General features: G+C 40.4%; 1 protein-coding gene across 1 annotated transcript in view; it reads left to right on the forward strand.

Moving 5' to 3' along the window:
* Positions 1 to 15,827, forward strand: part of LOC122643915 (callose synthase 9) — a 164,340-nt gene extending 148,513 nt beyond the window's left edge. Inside the window, exons 45-52 of the mRNA XM_043837490.1 lie at positions 3,742 to 3,855; positions 3,945 to 4,033; positions 4,172 to 4,324; positions 4,411 to 4,513; positions 6,499 to 6,618; positions 9,058 to 9,108; positions 9,212 to 9,394; positions 15,385 to 15,827. Coding sequence (XP_043693425.1) covers positions 3,742 to 3,855; positions 3,945 to 4,033; positions 4,172 to 4,324; positions 4,411 to 4,513; positions 6,499 to 6,618; positions 9,058 to 9,108; positions 9,212 to 9,394; positions 15,385 to 15,621 — 1,050 coding nt within the window. The 3' untranslated portion in view covers positions 15,622 to 15,827. The remainder of the gene's footprint in view (positions 1 to 3,741; positions 3,856 to 3,944; positions 4,034 to 4,171; positions 4,325 to 4,410; positions 4,514 to 6,498; positions 6,619 to 9,057; positions 9,109 to 9,211; positions 9,395 to 15,384) is intronic.
* Positions 15,828 to 16,292: the final 465 nt, after the last annotated feature.

The raw sequence follows: 16,292 nt of genomic DNA on the forward strand, positions 1-16,292 counted from the left end.
AACATTGATATAACCCAACCCTAGGCCTATTTCTAAAGAAATAAGCCCTATTTGGTGATCATTCTACATCACTGCCCCTACTCCTTTAGCCAAAGAGAATCCCATACAGGGGGAGATCATGGAAAATAGTGATGGTGAAGTTCCTACTCAGGAGGAGCTGACTCCAGTCGAAAGAACCATTGGTGAATTTCATAAGAGGATTGACAACTCCAACATTTTAACCTATTAAAGAGGATGTTCCAGAAAAGGGCAGCTTCAATCCATTGTAGCGTCAGAACCTATTCAATTGCCAACTCTAGATCCAGACCCTACTCTTGGTAAGATTTCTCCTTCCAACCTACCTATTGCTTATCGCAAAGGTACTAGGACTTGCACTCAGCATCCCATTTCTCGTTTTGTTTCTTATAGTTCTCTTTCTCCATCCTTTCGTTCATTTGTGTCCTCTCTTTCTTCTGTTTCCATTCCTAAAATTGGCAGGAAGCTTCAACAGATGGAAAGTGGAAGGCAGCAATGTCAGAAGAAATGAGAGCATTAAAAAAAAATTAATACTTAGGATCTTGTAGCTCATCCTCCACGGAAAAAACTAGTGGGATGTAAATGGGTGTTTGTAGTCAAACAGAAGGTTGATGGGACAGTGGATCGATATAAGGCACGTCTGGTTACAAAGGGCTTTACTCAAACATATGGAGTTGACTAACAGGAGATCTTCGCACTAGTGGTGAAACTCAATACTATAAGAGTGTTATTATCTTGTGCTGTAAATCTTGAATGGGATCTTCAATAGCTGGATGTGAAGAATGCCTTCCTCCATGGAGAGCTAGAGGAAGAAGTATATATGGACATTCCACCAGGTTTCTCTGATGACAAGACCAGGGGTAAGGTTTGTAAATTGAAGCATGCTCTCTATAGGTTGAAGCGGTCACCTAGAGCTTAGTTCGGCAAGTTTTACAAGGCAATGGTTTCTGTGGGATACAAACAAAGCAATGTTGATCATACCTTGTTCATCAAACGAGTTGGTGATCAGGTAACCATTCTCATAGTCTATGTAGACGATAGTGTGGTAACCGGAAATGATGGTGATGAGATCAATAAACTGAAGCACTTTCTTGACCGTGAATTCGAAATAAAGGATCTGGGAACTCTAAAATATTTTCTGGGGATAGAAGTTGTTCGATCTTTAAAGGGCATCTTCCTTTCTCAAAGAAAATATATCCTAGATCTATTGTCTGAGACTGGGTTGCTAGGGTGTCATCCTGCAAACACTCCTATGGAAGCTACTACAAGGCTCAAGGAGAAAGAAGGTGAACCAGCTGACAAAGGTCGCTATCAGTGATTGGTTGGCAAACTAATCTACCTCTCTCATACACGGCCAGACATAGTTATTGTTGTGAGTTTAGTAAGCCAGTTTATGCATGATCCTTATTCCTCTCATATGGAGGCAGTTCTTCGCATCCTACGATATTTGAAGTCTGCTCCAGGAAAAGGAGTACTTTTATCCCCTACTGGTCATCTAACAGTTAAAGCTTACACATTGATGCTGATTGGGCTGGCTCTACCGATAGGAAATCCATCTCTGGATATTGCTCTTTTGTGGGTGGGAATCTTGTCACATGGCGTAGCAAGAAGTAGAATATTGTGGCAAGATCCAGTGCTGAAGCAGAGTTCCATGCCATGGCACAAGGAATTTGCGAACTGTTATGGCTTAGAGGATTGTTGCAAGATATTGGTGTTGTTGTCCATCTTCCAATGATGCTATATTGTGATAATAAGGCTGTCATTACCATTGCTCATAACCTTGTCCAGCATGATCGTACTAAGCATGTAGAGGTTGACAGACATTTCATCAAGGAGCAGCTTGAAGCCGGACTCATCTATGTTCCCTTTGTGAAGTCTACTGATTAGTTAGCCGATGTGTTCACTAAAGGGTTGAGTGGCAAAATGTTTCATCCTATTTTAGTCAAGTTGGGCATGTGCGACATATATGCACCAACTTGAGGGGGAGTGTTGGATTGTATGGGAGAGAATACCGTGGGGGTATTTTGAACTTTTCAGCATTTTATTATGTTTTTCATTATGTACAGCCGACTCTATATTAGAGTCAACTATGTTAGGGGCAATTTTGTCCGTGTAACCTTGATTATTTATTATAAATACAAAGCTTGGGATCAATCATTGATCATCCAAGCACTATACTTTAATTCTGATCTGTTAACACTAAGGATTTGGGAAAATTGAAGTATTTCCTAGGAGTTGAAGTGGCTTAATCCAGGAAGGGAATATCTCTCTCACAATGGAAGTATACTCTTGATTTGCTTACAGAGACTGGGATGCTAGGATGTAAACCTCTGGATAATCCAATGGATCACAATGTCAAACTTGTTGCGGATGAGGGAGATGCTCTTGATGATCCAGAAAAGTACAGGAGGTTGGTTAGAAAACTAAATTACTTGATATTCACCTGGCCTGATATCTCATTTCCGATCAGTGTTGTAATTCAGTTCATGTCATCTCCTAGGACTCCTCATTGGGATGCTGTCATTCAGATTTTGAGGTATCTCAAGAAGGCTCCAGGACGTGGGTTAGTGTATACTAATCATGGACATACACGAGTTGAGGGATTTTCTTATGCAGATTGGGCCGGATCCCCAATTGATCGGATATCAACTACAGGTTACTGTATATTTGTTGGAGGTAACCTTGTCTCATGGAAGAGTAAGAAACAAAGTGTAGTGGCTAGATCAAGTGCCTAGTCAGAATATCTAGCCATGGCACATGCTACTTGTGAGCTGATTTGGCTGAAGATGTTGTTGACTGAACTTGGGTTTGAGAATTCTACACCAATGCAGGTGTGGTGTGACAACCAGGCAGCAATACATATTGACTCAAACCCTGTATTCCATGAGAGAACTAAACATATTGAGGTGGATTGTCACGTTGTGAGAGAAAAACTCCAACAGGGCGTAATCTCTACAAAGCATGTCAAAACTGGATAACAACTGGCTGATATTTTTACTAAGTCTCTAGTGAGTGGGAGGGTTGACTACATTTGTAATAAGCTGGGCATGATTGATATATATGCTCCAGCTTGAGGGGGAGTGTTAGAAGGGTAGAAAGGGCATTCACCCTTCTCGGGATTAGAGTCGGGGAATCTAGCGCTAATACCGAGAAGGGATCCATCTCTTCCCTCTTTTTGTTTTTCTGGTTTCCCTTCATGCCCCTGTACAGGATTCCTAATATATGAGATATTTTCTGGGCTCTCTCATTAACGAGAGTTCGGCTTGCTCTCTCCTCTTTTCTTCTTCTTCTTCTTCTTCTTCTATTTCTCTGCTACTAACATTTACAAAGGATTAACATGGTCCTAATGCATGTACACTAATTGCATCATCCAATGATTTGGTAGATGCCAATTTATGGGAATGTCATACCCACTTCTAAGATGCTGTTTGTGCATTAAATAAGTGGAAATAATACATTAATTAGGCAAGCATTGCATAGTAATTCACTTTATATTGTTTTCTATCTTTTTGCATCATTCATTGAGGTTAATTGCTTTAGGAAGTCCAATTATGCATTGGTAGAATGTTGCTTTCTTTATGACTTCTATGTCTCCAGGTCCTTGTTATATGAATATTGGTTGGAATATATTGCTATGACCTCTTCAATCAATAAGTTTTATTAATGTCATATTACATTGTTAACTTTTGCTATGCCAGCTAAGTTTTCAACCTAATGGTACTGCAGGCTGTTGTTAGCTTTATTACAATGCAGCTTCAACTTTGTTCCGTCTTTTTCACTTTTTCTCTTGGCACAAGAACTCATTATTTTGGTCGAACTATTCTCCATGGTGGTGCAAGGGCAAGTTTTCCTATCTCTTCCTAGATTATTTTAATTATAAAGGAAGAAAAATAATTTTTAATTCTCTTTTCTTTTTTCTCTCTTGACAGTACCAAGCAACAGGTAGAGGGTTTGTGGTCCGCCATATAAAATTTTCAGAGAATTACAGACTTTACTCTCGTAGCCATTTTGTTAAAGGGTTTGTAACCTCTTCCCACCCCGATCTATTAGTGCAAGTACTAGAGCTAGAGCTGTTTTTGTTTCTTATTTTTCATGGATACAACTATACAAGTGGGGTGAAGAGTTTTTGTAATATGTATTATTCTAATTTTTGTAGATTAGAGGTTGTGCTTTTGTTGGTGGTATACCTTGCATATGGATATAACCAAGGCCTGTCGTACATCCTTCTCACTATCAGCAGTTGGTTCATGGCACTTTCTTGGCTTTTCGCTCCTTATGTATTCAATCCATCAGGTTTTGAGTGGCAAAAGTAAGTGTTTTTTTTTTCTCCAGGTTGAATTCATTTTGTCTTGCTTTGGAATTCAAGTGAGGTTAATGAGTGCTCATCCTGTTCAGGACAGTGGAGGATTTCAAAGACTGGACAAACTGGCTTTTCTATAGAGGTGGTATTGGAGTCAAGGGAGAGGAAAGCTGGGAAGCTTGGTGGGATGAGGAACTGGTATGCTGCGTTCTGCTTTTTCCTTTCTCACCTGTATACTTTTACTGATAAGGGACATAAAGTTGTTCTATATTCTATTTGTCTAGCGAACATTGTTGTATATTTGTGTTGCAAAGTGTAGTAGGTAACTAAAAAAATATACAGCATGGACTTTATGTAGGCATATTTTGCTAGTTTATGTTGCGAAACGTTGTAAGAACAACTAGGCTACGAACAGCACTTAGCTGTGGGTGAATTTAAATCACAGACCTACATAAAGTTACAGCCTGAAACAGAACAACCTAAAACAAGAATAGCATGATATTTTCATCCAATTTATTGGATTTAGTTGGACTAGTCTACCATACCAGGCAAGTTTTGCAGGAAATTATGGTTGCTTTCATGGTGAAGATTAGCTTACTAAAGAGTTCTTTAGGAGACAAGGAGGATAAATAATTTAAAAAAAAAAAGGATGAGTATCATCCATTTGGTTTAAATTGATCATTACCTGGCTGGTGATTGATCAAAAAATGTTTCCCATCTACAAGATATTTCCCACTTCAGAAAGCTAATATAAAACAATCATTACATCCTGATCTTTTTTTTTTTTTTTGGATGAATAAAAGTTTAATTACGAAGAAAAAGGAGGATTATACAAGCCTGAGGGCAAACAAACCAGAGCCTAGAGCTAACTAGGCAGCAAAATGGAGAGAGAAAGGCCCCAAGATACAACAGTGAGCCTGTTCCTTGGGGTATCCTTTACATCAGCAAGAGGAAGCAAGCTAATTTTAGATGAAACATCGAAGGAGATGGCATTCCAAATCTTGTCAAGGGAGCGAGAGTTGGAAGTCCATCTTCTAAGGTTGCGTTCCATCCAGATGTGGGAGATGGTGGCACAAAAGGCTAGCTTGCTGACTGACGCAAATCGAATTCCCTCCAAATCACATGTCCATCCAAACCCACTCCCGGTGAAGGGGGAGGGGTCTTCTTCTACCTGGCCAGCAAAAGTGCAGGACTCTTGTCCAAATGGAAGTAGCTAAAGGGCAAGAGAAAAACAAGTGATCTGTATCTTCTTGCCCATTCCAGCAGAGGCAGCAGCGGGGGGAGACCTGAATGTGTCAGTGAATGAGGAAGGCCTGAGTTGGGAGGCAGTTGGAGAGAGTGCGCCCAGAGGTGAGACTGGCGAGGAATATGCTCTTTGAACCAGGCGACTTTGTTCCAAGGACAGTGGGTCCCTCTGTGCTTAACCATATCCCAAGCAGAGTGAGCTGAATCTGCTGGAGGGGGAAGGGAGCCAGAGAATAGTAAACAATTGTGCCAAACCATACATCCTGATCTTGAATTTTCTTCAAAGTTTATAATATTTCCCACATTGCAGATGGATGTGACAGATAGTTAGTAAACAATTGTCCAGTAATAATGTACTTTTTTTTTATCTAGACATTCCTTAATGGAGAATGGTTCTTTCCTCATGCAACATCTGTGTTTATTGCTTTACCGTTTATGATCCATCTGTATGTATGACCCACGAATGAAGAAGAAAGAGAATCTATTAAATGGCAGAACATTGAAATGTTATCCTTCTGAGTAGATAAATGCGGCCTCTTAGGAACCTTGAGGCTCCATTCTTATGGAACATTTGGTGTAAAGCACAGAAAACGTTCACTTCTTGTTTGCTCCCCCCTTTCCCTTCAGAGAGAGAAAAGGAAGAGGGAATTGTTTCATTTCTTTTATTTTTAATTTATTTTGGTAGCATTACCACTGTACCACAAACTTTATTCGAAGGCATATCTTTTTTTCTTTCTTTTTCGTAATGTTTTGAATGGTGGAAGGAGAAGCCCTTTAAATACCTTTCCTGTTAAATTTGGGTTTTAACAATCAAGATAAAATCCCTTGTTTCAAGTAACAGCTCATGGACAAGTTAATATTGTTTATTTGTGATACTTTAGCACTCTGTAGTGTTTCTACAACTTTTTAGTTTTAATGGAACCCAATATGATGTGCAGTCACATATCCGGACGCTGGAAGGGAGGATAATAGAGACTATATTGAGCTTGAGATTTTTCATTTTCCAGTATGGCATTGTTTACAAGCTGCAAGCATCGGCATCAGATACTTCCTTGACGGTACACTATACTTTCATGGTCTTTCAAATTGTCTTAACAATTTTTTCATTGGGTCTTTGGTCAACCCTGTATTATGATAGAGTGATCAATGATCAATTCCACCCCATTCATGCAAGAATTAATCATTGGATTAAACTGTATGCCCTTGCAATTCTTGTGTTTTTGTGCATGCTTCTTTGTCTGTGATTTCTGCGTCTTAAAATGAAAAATCAAACGGTGCAATGTGTTTTCAAGTAGGGCTAGAAAACAATTTTCTTCATTTTATAATTTGGGGACCTATTGGGACCTGTGCCTTGCCTGATTCTTCCAAATGAGTAATTACCTTTGTCAAGCACATAGTTGGATTTTGATTCCATGAAAACATTGCTGTGACTCTTTAACTTTCCTCTTTCTCTTTTCTTCTACCACGACATAAATTAGCATTTTGAATACAATATGAGTTCTATCAATTCTCCTAAAAAGGTTACTGTATTACTATTTTTAGATAAAGTTTTGACTTTTGAGTTATACCACTGTAAATCCCCCCTCAGTTACAGAGTAATTATTTTGCATATAGATTACGTATCTTGTGATCAAACGGGAAAATTGGATCATTGTAGGCACCTGTGTGGCTTCTAAGTTTTAGTTGCTACAAGCCTGTTACAGGTTTCTTACATGATTCAATGGAATTTACCTTCCTCTTTTGTATTATTCTTGTCAATAGAGCCCTTGTAGAAAGGTGAGTGGGGCAGATTGTGATGATTGAAGGAAGCACCCAAGATTTTCATTCAGATCATGTGTGTCCTTGATTCTGTTCTGATGACAACAGTGGCAACCATATTGCAAAAATCTGGTTCCCTTGAGTGAATTAAGCACATCAATAATGCCTTGTTTCACTTCATTGTTTTGCAAGGATTTTTCTTAATATCTTTTTGGAGAAAGGTTCTCTCATGAAATGACCTTGCTGCCCTCCTATTTACAAAGCCGTTTCGTCGCACTTAATTGGTGTGCTCCTCTATGCTGCTTGCAGAGAGAACCTTCACCCCTTCTTTTTTTTTTTTTTTTTTTTCATTTCTCTGATCACCTCTATTCTTTAGCTTGCTGACTTGAGAATTATTTTTTCAAGTAATTGCATTTCCAAATTGTAGACACTTCCAAGATCATTAGTCTTTCATGAGTTAGAAGGATGATTAAGAGTTTTTTGGTGATAAGTGAGGGTGGGAGTAGTTGATATCTGTTTCCACATTGAGAAATGTTCTAATAATACACATGGCAGTACCACAAAAAATTATATGTATGCAATTTCATTTTCATATGCTAGTACGCAAAAAATTATAAATATGCCATTTTAATCTCTTAATGAAGTCAGTTTTTCTTTCAATTGTTTTGTTACTACAACATGATTCTGTTCACTTTTTTTACTTGGTTTGCTTTTGATGTTAGACACCCTTCAAAATCATTCAATCACCACACTTGGCAAGAGTTAATTGAGTGGCCTTTAAATTGTAAATACTTCTGTAATGATGCCCCTGTTCTTTGTGGGCCACTGAGCCGGCATGTATGACTCACTGTAACTCATTGAAAGTTTGAAACATAGAGAGTTACTGAGCAAACTATAACAAACCTATCAAACTTAGTTTATGAATAGCAGTTGTGAGGCATTAATTTGTTGTATCAAGTGTTACACTATCAGTGACTAAGAATTACTACAGGCTACATAAATAATGTAATAGTCAAATAAAGTTTGTGGTTGGAAGATGATGTTTTACCAACCTTCATGTCTTTCATTGTAGTCATTGTACCGCATGTCATACTAGTTTCTGCCCATCTAGCTCCCTGGACATCTCTCCAATGTCCTGATCTGGCAAGGAATATGTGTATTATTGTCATATTTTGTACACTTCAAAATTATGAACAAAAAAGGTCCCTACACGCCCATTGTAGTAACCCATTCCCAAACTCCCTCTACTTTACTGCCACATGGACTAGCTGATTGGGCATTCTGACTGTTGGGATATTTGTGAAAACACTTGGAGAGGCGACATGTCAAATTTTGTGGTCTATCTCAACCTAATGAACCACCATGTAATGGCTTTTCCCCCTCTTTTTTGAATGGTCCTTCTGTTGACTGTTCCCCATAGAATTGACCTTTTCAAACTATTCCAAAACCACTGTAATGGCATGAGGAGAAATCAGACTGTCAAACTCTTAATGGCATTTGGAGAAATCAGATTAGGTCTCACATGACTGGATCATGGTATGGAAAATATGTCCACTAAATTTGGTTACTCTTTTGACCAAAGCTGGCACCTGGCAGTTATTCCTTATAATAGACTTATGGGACAAGGTTCTTATGACAGGTGTAGGAAACCTTTGCCCTTCTAATTTTGTTCAAATAGTGTAGTATTAACTAGAACTCTGCAGGCAGTCAGACTTATAAATATTTTGCTATACTCGCAGGTTTATGGCCTATCATGGGTTGTGCTGGCTGTGGTGATAATTCTTTTTAAGGTGCGTACAGAACTGTGAAACAAATAAAAAAAATTCCATACCCTAACAAATGATGTTTGTTCTGGTTTTTAGTAACATTCTTACTTTGTGCTGTCGGCATTAGGTGTTCACCTTCAGCCAAAAGATATCTGTCAATTTCCAGCTTGTGTTACGCTTTATCCAGGGTCTCTCCTTCATGCTAGCACTTGCTGGTTTGGCAGTTGCAGTTATATTTACAAAGTTATCCGTTGCAGATATATTCGCGTGCATTCTAGCATTTTTACCCACTGGATGGGGAATTCTTTCTGTGAGTTGTCCAGGCCTTTCATTTATGTTTCTTTCCTTGTTGCTCTCCCTCTACATCTCTCATACTGGTAGCTGTGTCTAAGATTAATGATTGCTGTCCTATGTTATAAGAAAAATCAAAATAGAAGACATCTTTTGAAGTGCATATGGTCTTGTCAATTGATATCTTATGCAAAACAATCAGAGTGATATGTAATATATTAATAGGTGGAACCTCTTAAATGGGTTTGGGAGCGGTACCAGGAATGGATATGTGTCTATGAATCAGATCCATTGGATTCTTAATTCCTAGGCTAGTTTGACCAATATGAATCAATAGTGATACGTGGAAATTAGTATAGATGAAAATAACCTAAGATTTCCAGGAACCTATACATATAAAATTATTGCATCTCCTTCTGCTTTCCAATAAATATAGCCCTTTCCATAATAGAATGCAATAATAAGCTTGCTACATGAAATGAAGAACTCCATTCCCTCCCCCCCAACCCCTCATTTGGAGAAGGTCATTTGGCTCCCCTCCCACAATGCCCTTTTTAGTTCTAGCTCTGCTTGGAATTCTGTTAGACCCCATGGTCCCTCAATCCCTTGGCACAAATTAGTTTGGTTCAAAGGCCACATCCCCCGATACTCTTTCAATGTCTGGAAAACCCTTAACCTCTACCTCCCCACCCAATCATTTCTCCTTCTCTGCCACATCCCTGTCTCCCCTTCCTATATCCTTTGCTGGAATGCTGTTGAGGACATCAATCACCTTTTCTTTTCCTGCCCCTTAGCCTCCACTATTTGGAAGAAAGCCTTAGATTCCATTTGACCCCGAAGTAGGTGCCCCCTATCCTTCGCTCGGGAGTGGTTATGGTTGGATATGACTTTTTCTGGTAGTTCCATCTGTGATATCGTCGGCATAGTATTAATTCTCGTCTCAGAAGGCCATTTCGGCCAAACCGAGATTTCTGAGATATCGAAATTTCGCTGAAATATTGTATTTAATCTATTAGTTTTGCTTGGCTATTTTGGGGTGTAACATGCTGAAATGACCAAAATAACCAAAAGTTAGACGAAACAGTGCATTTTTTGGACCGAAATTTCCGAAATATGGTATTTTTTCATTTCAACATAACATCTCATCTCGGCCTGGCCGAAATTTCGGCGAGATTTCATCCGCTAGCTTGTGTTTGGGGCTGCTATATCTCATATTTGGATGGAGCGCATTCTTTGAAGATGGACCTCCAACTCCAGGTCAATTGACTTGGTTTGGAAAGCCATCTTTGATGTCAGCTCTAGACTTCATATGCTTCCCCATGTTTCTCTCTCAGATTCCCCAAGGAACAGGCACATTGTTGTTTACTGGGGCCTAGATGCTTCTCTTTTGCAATGTCCTGGCCCGGCTTCTTAGGCCTTGAGGCTTGTATAGCTTACACCCTCCCCTCCTTTTTTTTTTTTTTTCTTCCCCTCTACGGTTTTGGTAATGAATTTTTTATTCACCCCTCCCCCCCCAAAAAAAAAATGAACTCTTACAAAAAAGATTAGATGGGCATAGCTTAATTGGCTGGCCATCACATTCCAGCTCATAGATGGGATTGCATTTCCAAATATTGGGCATGTATTCAAAAAGGAAATTTAAACAAAAAAAAATGGATTGTTGATGTGGCAAACCAAAGTAGCCCATTGCCATGTCCATGCAGTGCATGCTACAGGAGTTCTTGGGTAATTAAAGGTACAGGTATCATTGTTAGAGTTTATGTAATAAGGGTGTACTTTAGGAACTAGTTGGTTGTCTAGTTGTTTTATGTTGTAATTTCTCTTTTTTACCATTTACCTTCCTAGGGAGGTGTATGTAATTACTTTCATCTTTATAGTGAAGTAATATAGGTGTGGTAGAGATAATTTTCGAAAAAACAACATTCCACCATCATCTCTCTTCTTCGTTTCTTTTTCCCTTTTCCTCTTCTTCTTGAACCTTCTACTTTCATTTTTCCCTTTTGTTCTTTTACATCCTTTATGTTCCAACTTGGTATCAGAGCGAAGGTCTTTGGTTTGAGAGTCGTCCTACCGTTACTTTGCTTCCATTTCTCTCTCTTTGGAACCCTAGGTTACAAAGGGGGTTCCAAAGGAAAAGATTATTGTGTGAAAAACCCAAACCAACCATGAGATAAGCTTGGAAGAGGGTCATAGGAACATCAAAAGGAGGAATGTGAAGAAATAGAAGTTCAAAATACTGTTCATGTGAACAGTGTTCTCTCTCTCTCTCTGGGGTAGGGCTCATTTGAATTGCCCTAGGCCCCTCTATCACTTCCACAAGCCCTCGGTTTTTGAAGAGAAGGGCTGTGGAGCCACAACTCAGTTCTCTACTGTTTAAAGCTACTGCCAGCCTTAGTTTTTCTATAATATGGGCCTGTGATGCTTCCGACTGGTTGGAGTTGGTGAGGAATGATGTTTGAGCTTTTCTACTGGTTGTGTAATGAAGCTATACTTCGAAGAATGTGGTGGAGTTGAATTTCTTTGAGATGTTTTCCTTGTTTGGTTGGACTGTGTTTACCAGTGTTTGAAAGGTTTTTTTTGGGTTGAGAATACACTCCCCATTTGACTTTGGGTGTTAACCCTACTTTGTAAGTTTGTTTCTTCATGTCTTGGATCAATGGATCGACAAAGGTTGTTTCAAGTAGTGCTCCTCCTACTCAAGTGGTTTTTGAAAACCCAAATACTCAGATTTCCCTTGTGAAGCCTGAGATTTGAAGGAGATTTATGAGAAAGGAAACTGCCAAGGACATCTGGGAACGGGCCACTTCTAGGAGATGACTATTCTTGCGCTCTGCAACCCCATTTTGAGCGGGTCTATCAGCATAGCTGGTCTGATGGACAATGCCCAAATTCGCAAGATGTGTTTGAAAGGAACCCTCCATATACTCCTTACCATTATCAGTATGGAGAATTTGAATCCGGGCATCATATTGGGTTTTTACCAATTGTGAAAACGCTTAATGTGAAACAACCTAGAGGGGAGAGAATAGGTTGTATCAAGTGGATTGTGTCCTTTTTATACTTTTACAAATTAATTGCACAATTAAAAAATAAAGCAATAAGCAATCCAGAGTATGAGCTCATTCATCTGTAGATCTTAAGGAGGTCTCCCTTTCCATCCTTGATGAAGTGTGTAGTTACTTGCAAAGTGAGGAAACCAGGAGAGCCACCATGGATACTACACCATCAGTGGAGCGATCAACTCTTGTTTCTAGTTCCCACAGAGACTAGAGAAGTGGGGGGAAAGGCAAAGGGCCAACTCATGGAGATCGCCGTGAGAAATTTAAATGTGATCACTGTGGAAAATTGGGGCACACTAAGGACAGGTGTTTTGATCTTCATGGGCAATCCCTTGGTATGCGTGGTGGATCATCTGGTACCCGTGGTGGTAGGCTGGGAGGAGCTAGGGCCCTCTCTATGACATCCAAGATTGAGACATCTGGACTTCAGCCTACTCCCGATTCTCTTTCCCAGGATGATATTGTAGCTTTCCGCCGGTTGATGTCACACCTTGGTCACTCTTCTACTAGTTCTACCCCTAGAGGGTCAGCTGCTTCTGCCTCAGCTTTACAGGTCTCGTTTGCATCCTCTACTGTTCCTACTTGGATTATTGACTCTGGAGCCTCCGACCACATGTTTGCTATGTCACAGTATTATGATTCTTATTCCATTTGCTCTGGTCGGGACAAGGTTAGGGTTGCTGATGGTTCCCTTTCTTCTGTATCCGATAAGGGTAATGTGAGGGTTACTCCTATTTCTCGAGTCTGTTCTTCATGTCCCTGATTTTGCTACTAACCTACTTTCAGTGAGTCATCTAACCAAATCCTTAAATTGTTGTGTCACTGCATAGGGGAATAGTTTTGCTTTCCAAAGCTACAGCTTTTTACGCAATAGGTCAAAATGGGGGAGTAATGGTGGGCAGTGAGCCTGGCAGGGATGAGGGGAAGGCCATGGTATCTAACAGGGAGGGTGCCAATGGAGAATCTTGTGAGATGTATGAGGAGGGTTTTGGTGGAATCAAGGACCTCGGCAAGGAAAATATGGAATTTGAGGAATTTAATGCGAAGACTGATAAACCTTGGAAAAGGAGGGAAGTCATAATGGACTCAATGGAGAGGAGGTCAGCCTTGGAGAAGATCATTAAGGTCGTCGGCGAAGGCAAGGTGGGTCAGGTTGGTGGGCTTGCATTTGGGGATGGGGGGAGATAAGGTGCTGGTCGGTTTTGGACTGAATGCTGCAGGAGAGGACTTCGAGGGCCAAGAAAAAAAAAGGTGGGGGAGAGAGGGGGCAGCCTTGGCAGATACAAGCAGAGGGAAAATACCCAACCGGGCTGCCATTGCCGAGAATAGAAAAGTTGGGGGAGGAAATGTAGGAGTGAATCCAATTAACGAAGATTAGGGGAAAGGACATTTTGAGAAGGGCTTGGGAGATGAAGTAACATTTGACAGAGTCAAAAGCTTTATGAATATCAATTTTCAAAAGGGTGGAGGGGAGTGGGATTTGCAGTCAAAGCCTTGAACAATTTCCTGGCAAAGAATAATGTTGTTAGCGATGCTACAACTAGCTATGAAGGCCGATTGGTTGGGACTAACCAAGGAGTCTACAACAAGCTGGAGGTGGTTGGCTAGGATTTTAGCGATAAATTTGTAGAGGAAGTTACAGAGGGAGATGGGCCTAAAATCAGCCATGGAGGAGGCTCTCGCTTTCTTGGGGATGAGGCAAAAGAAGGTGTGATTGATGCCTAGGATTTGGTTGGGGTTGAAAAAGAAGCTTTTGATGGCAAGGATAAGGTCAAAACTAATGACATCCCAGCAAGAAAGGAAAAATACCATGCTGAAACCATCAGGGCCAGAAGCTTTGTTGGACTTATGAGAACGGATGGCTTCCGGGATCTCAGCATCGGAATGGATGGATTGGAGAGGGTTAAGAAGGTGATTGGGGATGAACTTGTTGATAAGGTCATCAGGGAGGGGGGTTGGGGTTGGGGGAGGGGGGAGGGGGGAGGGAAGAAGATCTCAGAGAAGTAGGAAACGGCTTCTGACTTCATGGCATTGACACTGCTGAGGATGGAGCCATCGCTGGAAGTGAGCGAATGAATAGAATTGGAGTTGGTAGTGTTGGCGAATCTTAGCCTCCATGTAAAGGAGATATTCCCAACTGACAAAAGGAATATAGCTCTCCTTATAAGATGCATATACTGCCATGGTCCCCTCACGTTAGAGCTGAACCCACTTCATTACCAGACCTTCATTTATCAATCTGACTTGCCTCTAGAGGGATATATTTCCAAGTCGTTAATGACTGCTTTCAGTGCACCTGTAATGGAATAAATTATCAGTATGGTATTCTCCGAAAACCAACCTATACCACAAGCCCCAGATTACCAATGGAGCTGCCATTGGAATTTAACTTGATGACATTAGGAGGAAGCCATTCATGCTGATCTTTGGGGACTGAATTTGCAGGAAAAAGACCTGTGGCCAATTTCTAATCGAAAATAGCCAACATGGTGGCCCATCTCAACAAAATGATGTCATTCACTTATTTAATCATCATTTTACTCTTCTAAACATTCGTTTCCCTTTTTCCCAAATGTTCCAAATGCCATCCAACCAAACATACCGGCAAAAGATCTTACCCCTCTTGCAGAGAGAGACCAATTCACAAAGTCTCATACATTTTGATTCACAGCTCTGTTCTGCCAGTGGGAATATCTATTTGGTTTATAATTCAATATGTAATTAGGGAGAGTGGAGCCCACTTGTGCACCAAATTTAGGTTCCTGGTGAGATGCCATGTGGCCAATATGACTTGCCCATCCTGGTAGCGTTGGAGGACTGCAGTTTTAGCCAATTCTTGCAGTTTGCATATGTTAGTGATTGTATTTTCTTTTCTTGAATGTCATGCGAATTAAACAGCTAGGATATCTTTGTTTCTTACTTTTAACGTGAAATGGTCCATAATTTTCAGATTGCTGTTGCTTGTAAGCCTTTGATGAAGCAGCTGGGACTCTGGAAATCAATTCGTTCTATTGCACGGCTTTATGATGCGGGAATGGGGATGCTCATTTTCATCCCCATTGCTCTCTTCTCATGGTTGCCCTTCGTGTCAACATTCCAGACCCGACTCATGTTCAATCAAGCATTCAGCCGAGGGTTGGAGATCTCTCTCATCCTTGCTGGTGACAACCCCAATTCAGGGCTGTAGTTCTAGCTTCAAATCTTGTAGCATCTTTGTATGTATGAAAAACCTTCAGTGAGGTAGTCATGGCTCTGCTGTTTTTTACTGTATAATTTCGCTGTGTGGAGGCTCTGTAAAACATTTTGTTGATTTACAATAACAGTTTGGACCTGAGGATTGGATTAATACGAATATACTTGTATTGGATATAAGTAGCTTAGCTTTCACCATCACTTTCTGTTTCACCTTTTCTTTTTATCACCAACTATGTACCAATTAATAATGGGAGAGGGTTGGGCGCGCAGCTATAGCTTTCACCATCAATGTCTGTTTTACCTTTCTCCTTTTATGACTAACTATAAGCCAATTAATAATGGGAGAGAGTTGGGCGTGCTGTTAGCTTGCCTAGAGTTAGTGGCTGTGCCCAATGGAGAGGGTGGGATGGGGAGGGCAGAGGGGTCATTTTGATAGGGGGTGGGAGAGAGACAGACTCAGGCTGGGCACAGCTGACAGAGCTGGCATGCCCTGCCTTTTCCCATTTATAATATGCAGTCAATTGCAACATGATATCTAAACCCCCTCCCCCAAAAAAAAAAAATGCAACATGAAATGAATTATCTTCTATGAAATAGAACGGTTGATGAGACTATCTCTTGTGGTGTCACGGTTTGAGAAACTACTATTTTTTGGTACTCGGA

Source organism: Telopea speciosissima, chromosome 10 (assembly GCF_018873765.1).
Source record: "Telopea speciosissima isolate NSW1024214 ecotype Mountain lineage chromosome 10, Tspe_v1, whole genome shotgun sequence".
In the NCBI taxonomy this organism is placed as follows: domain Eukaryota; kingdom Viridiplantae; phylum Streptophyta; class Magnoliopsida; order Proteales; family Proteaceae; genus Telopea; species Telopea speciosissima.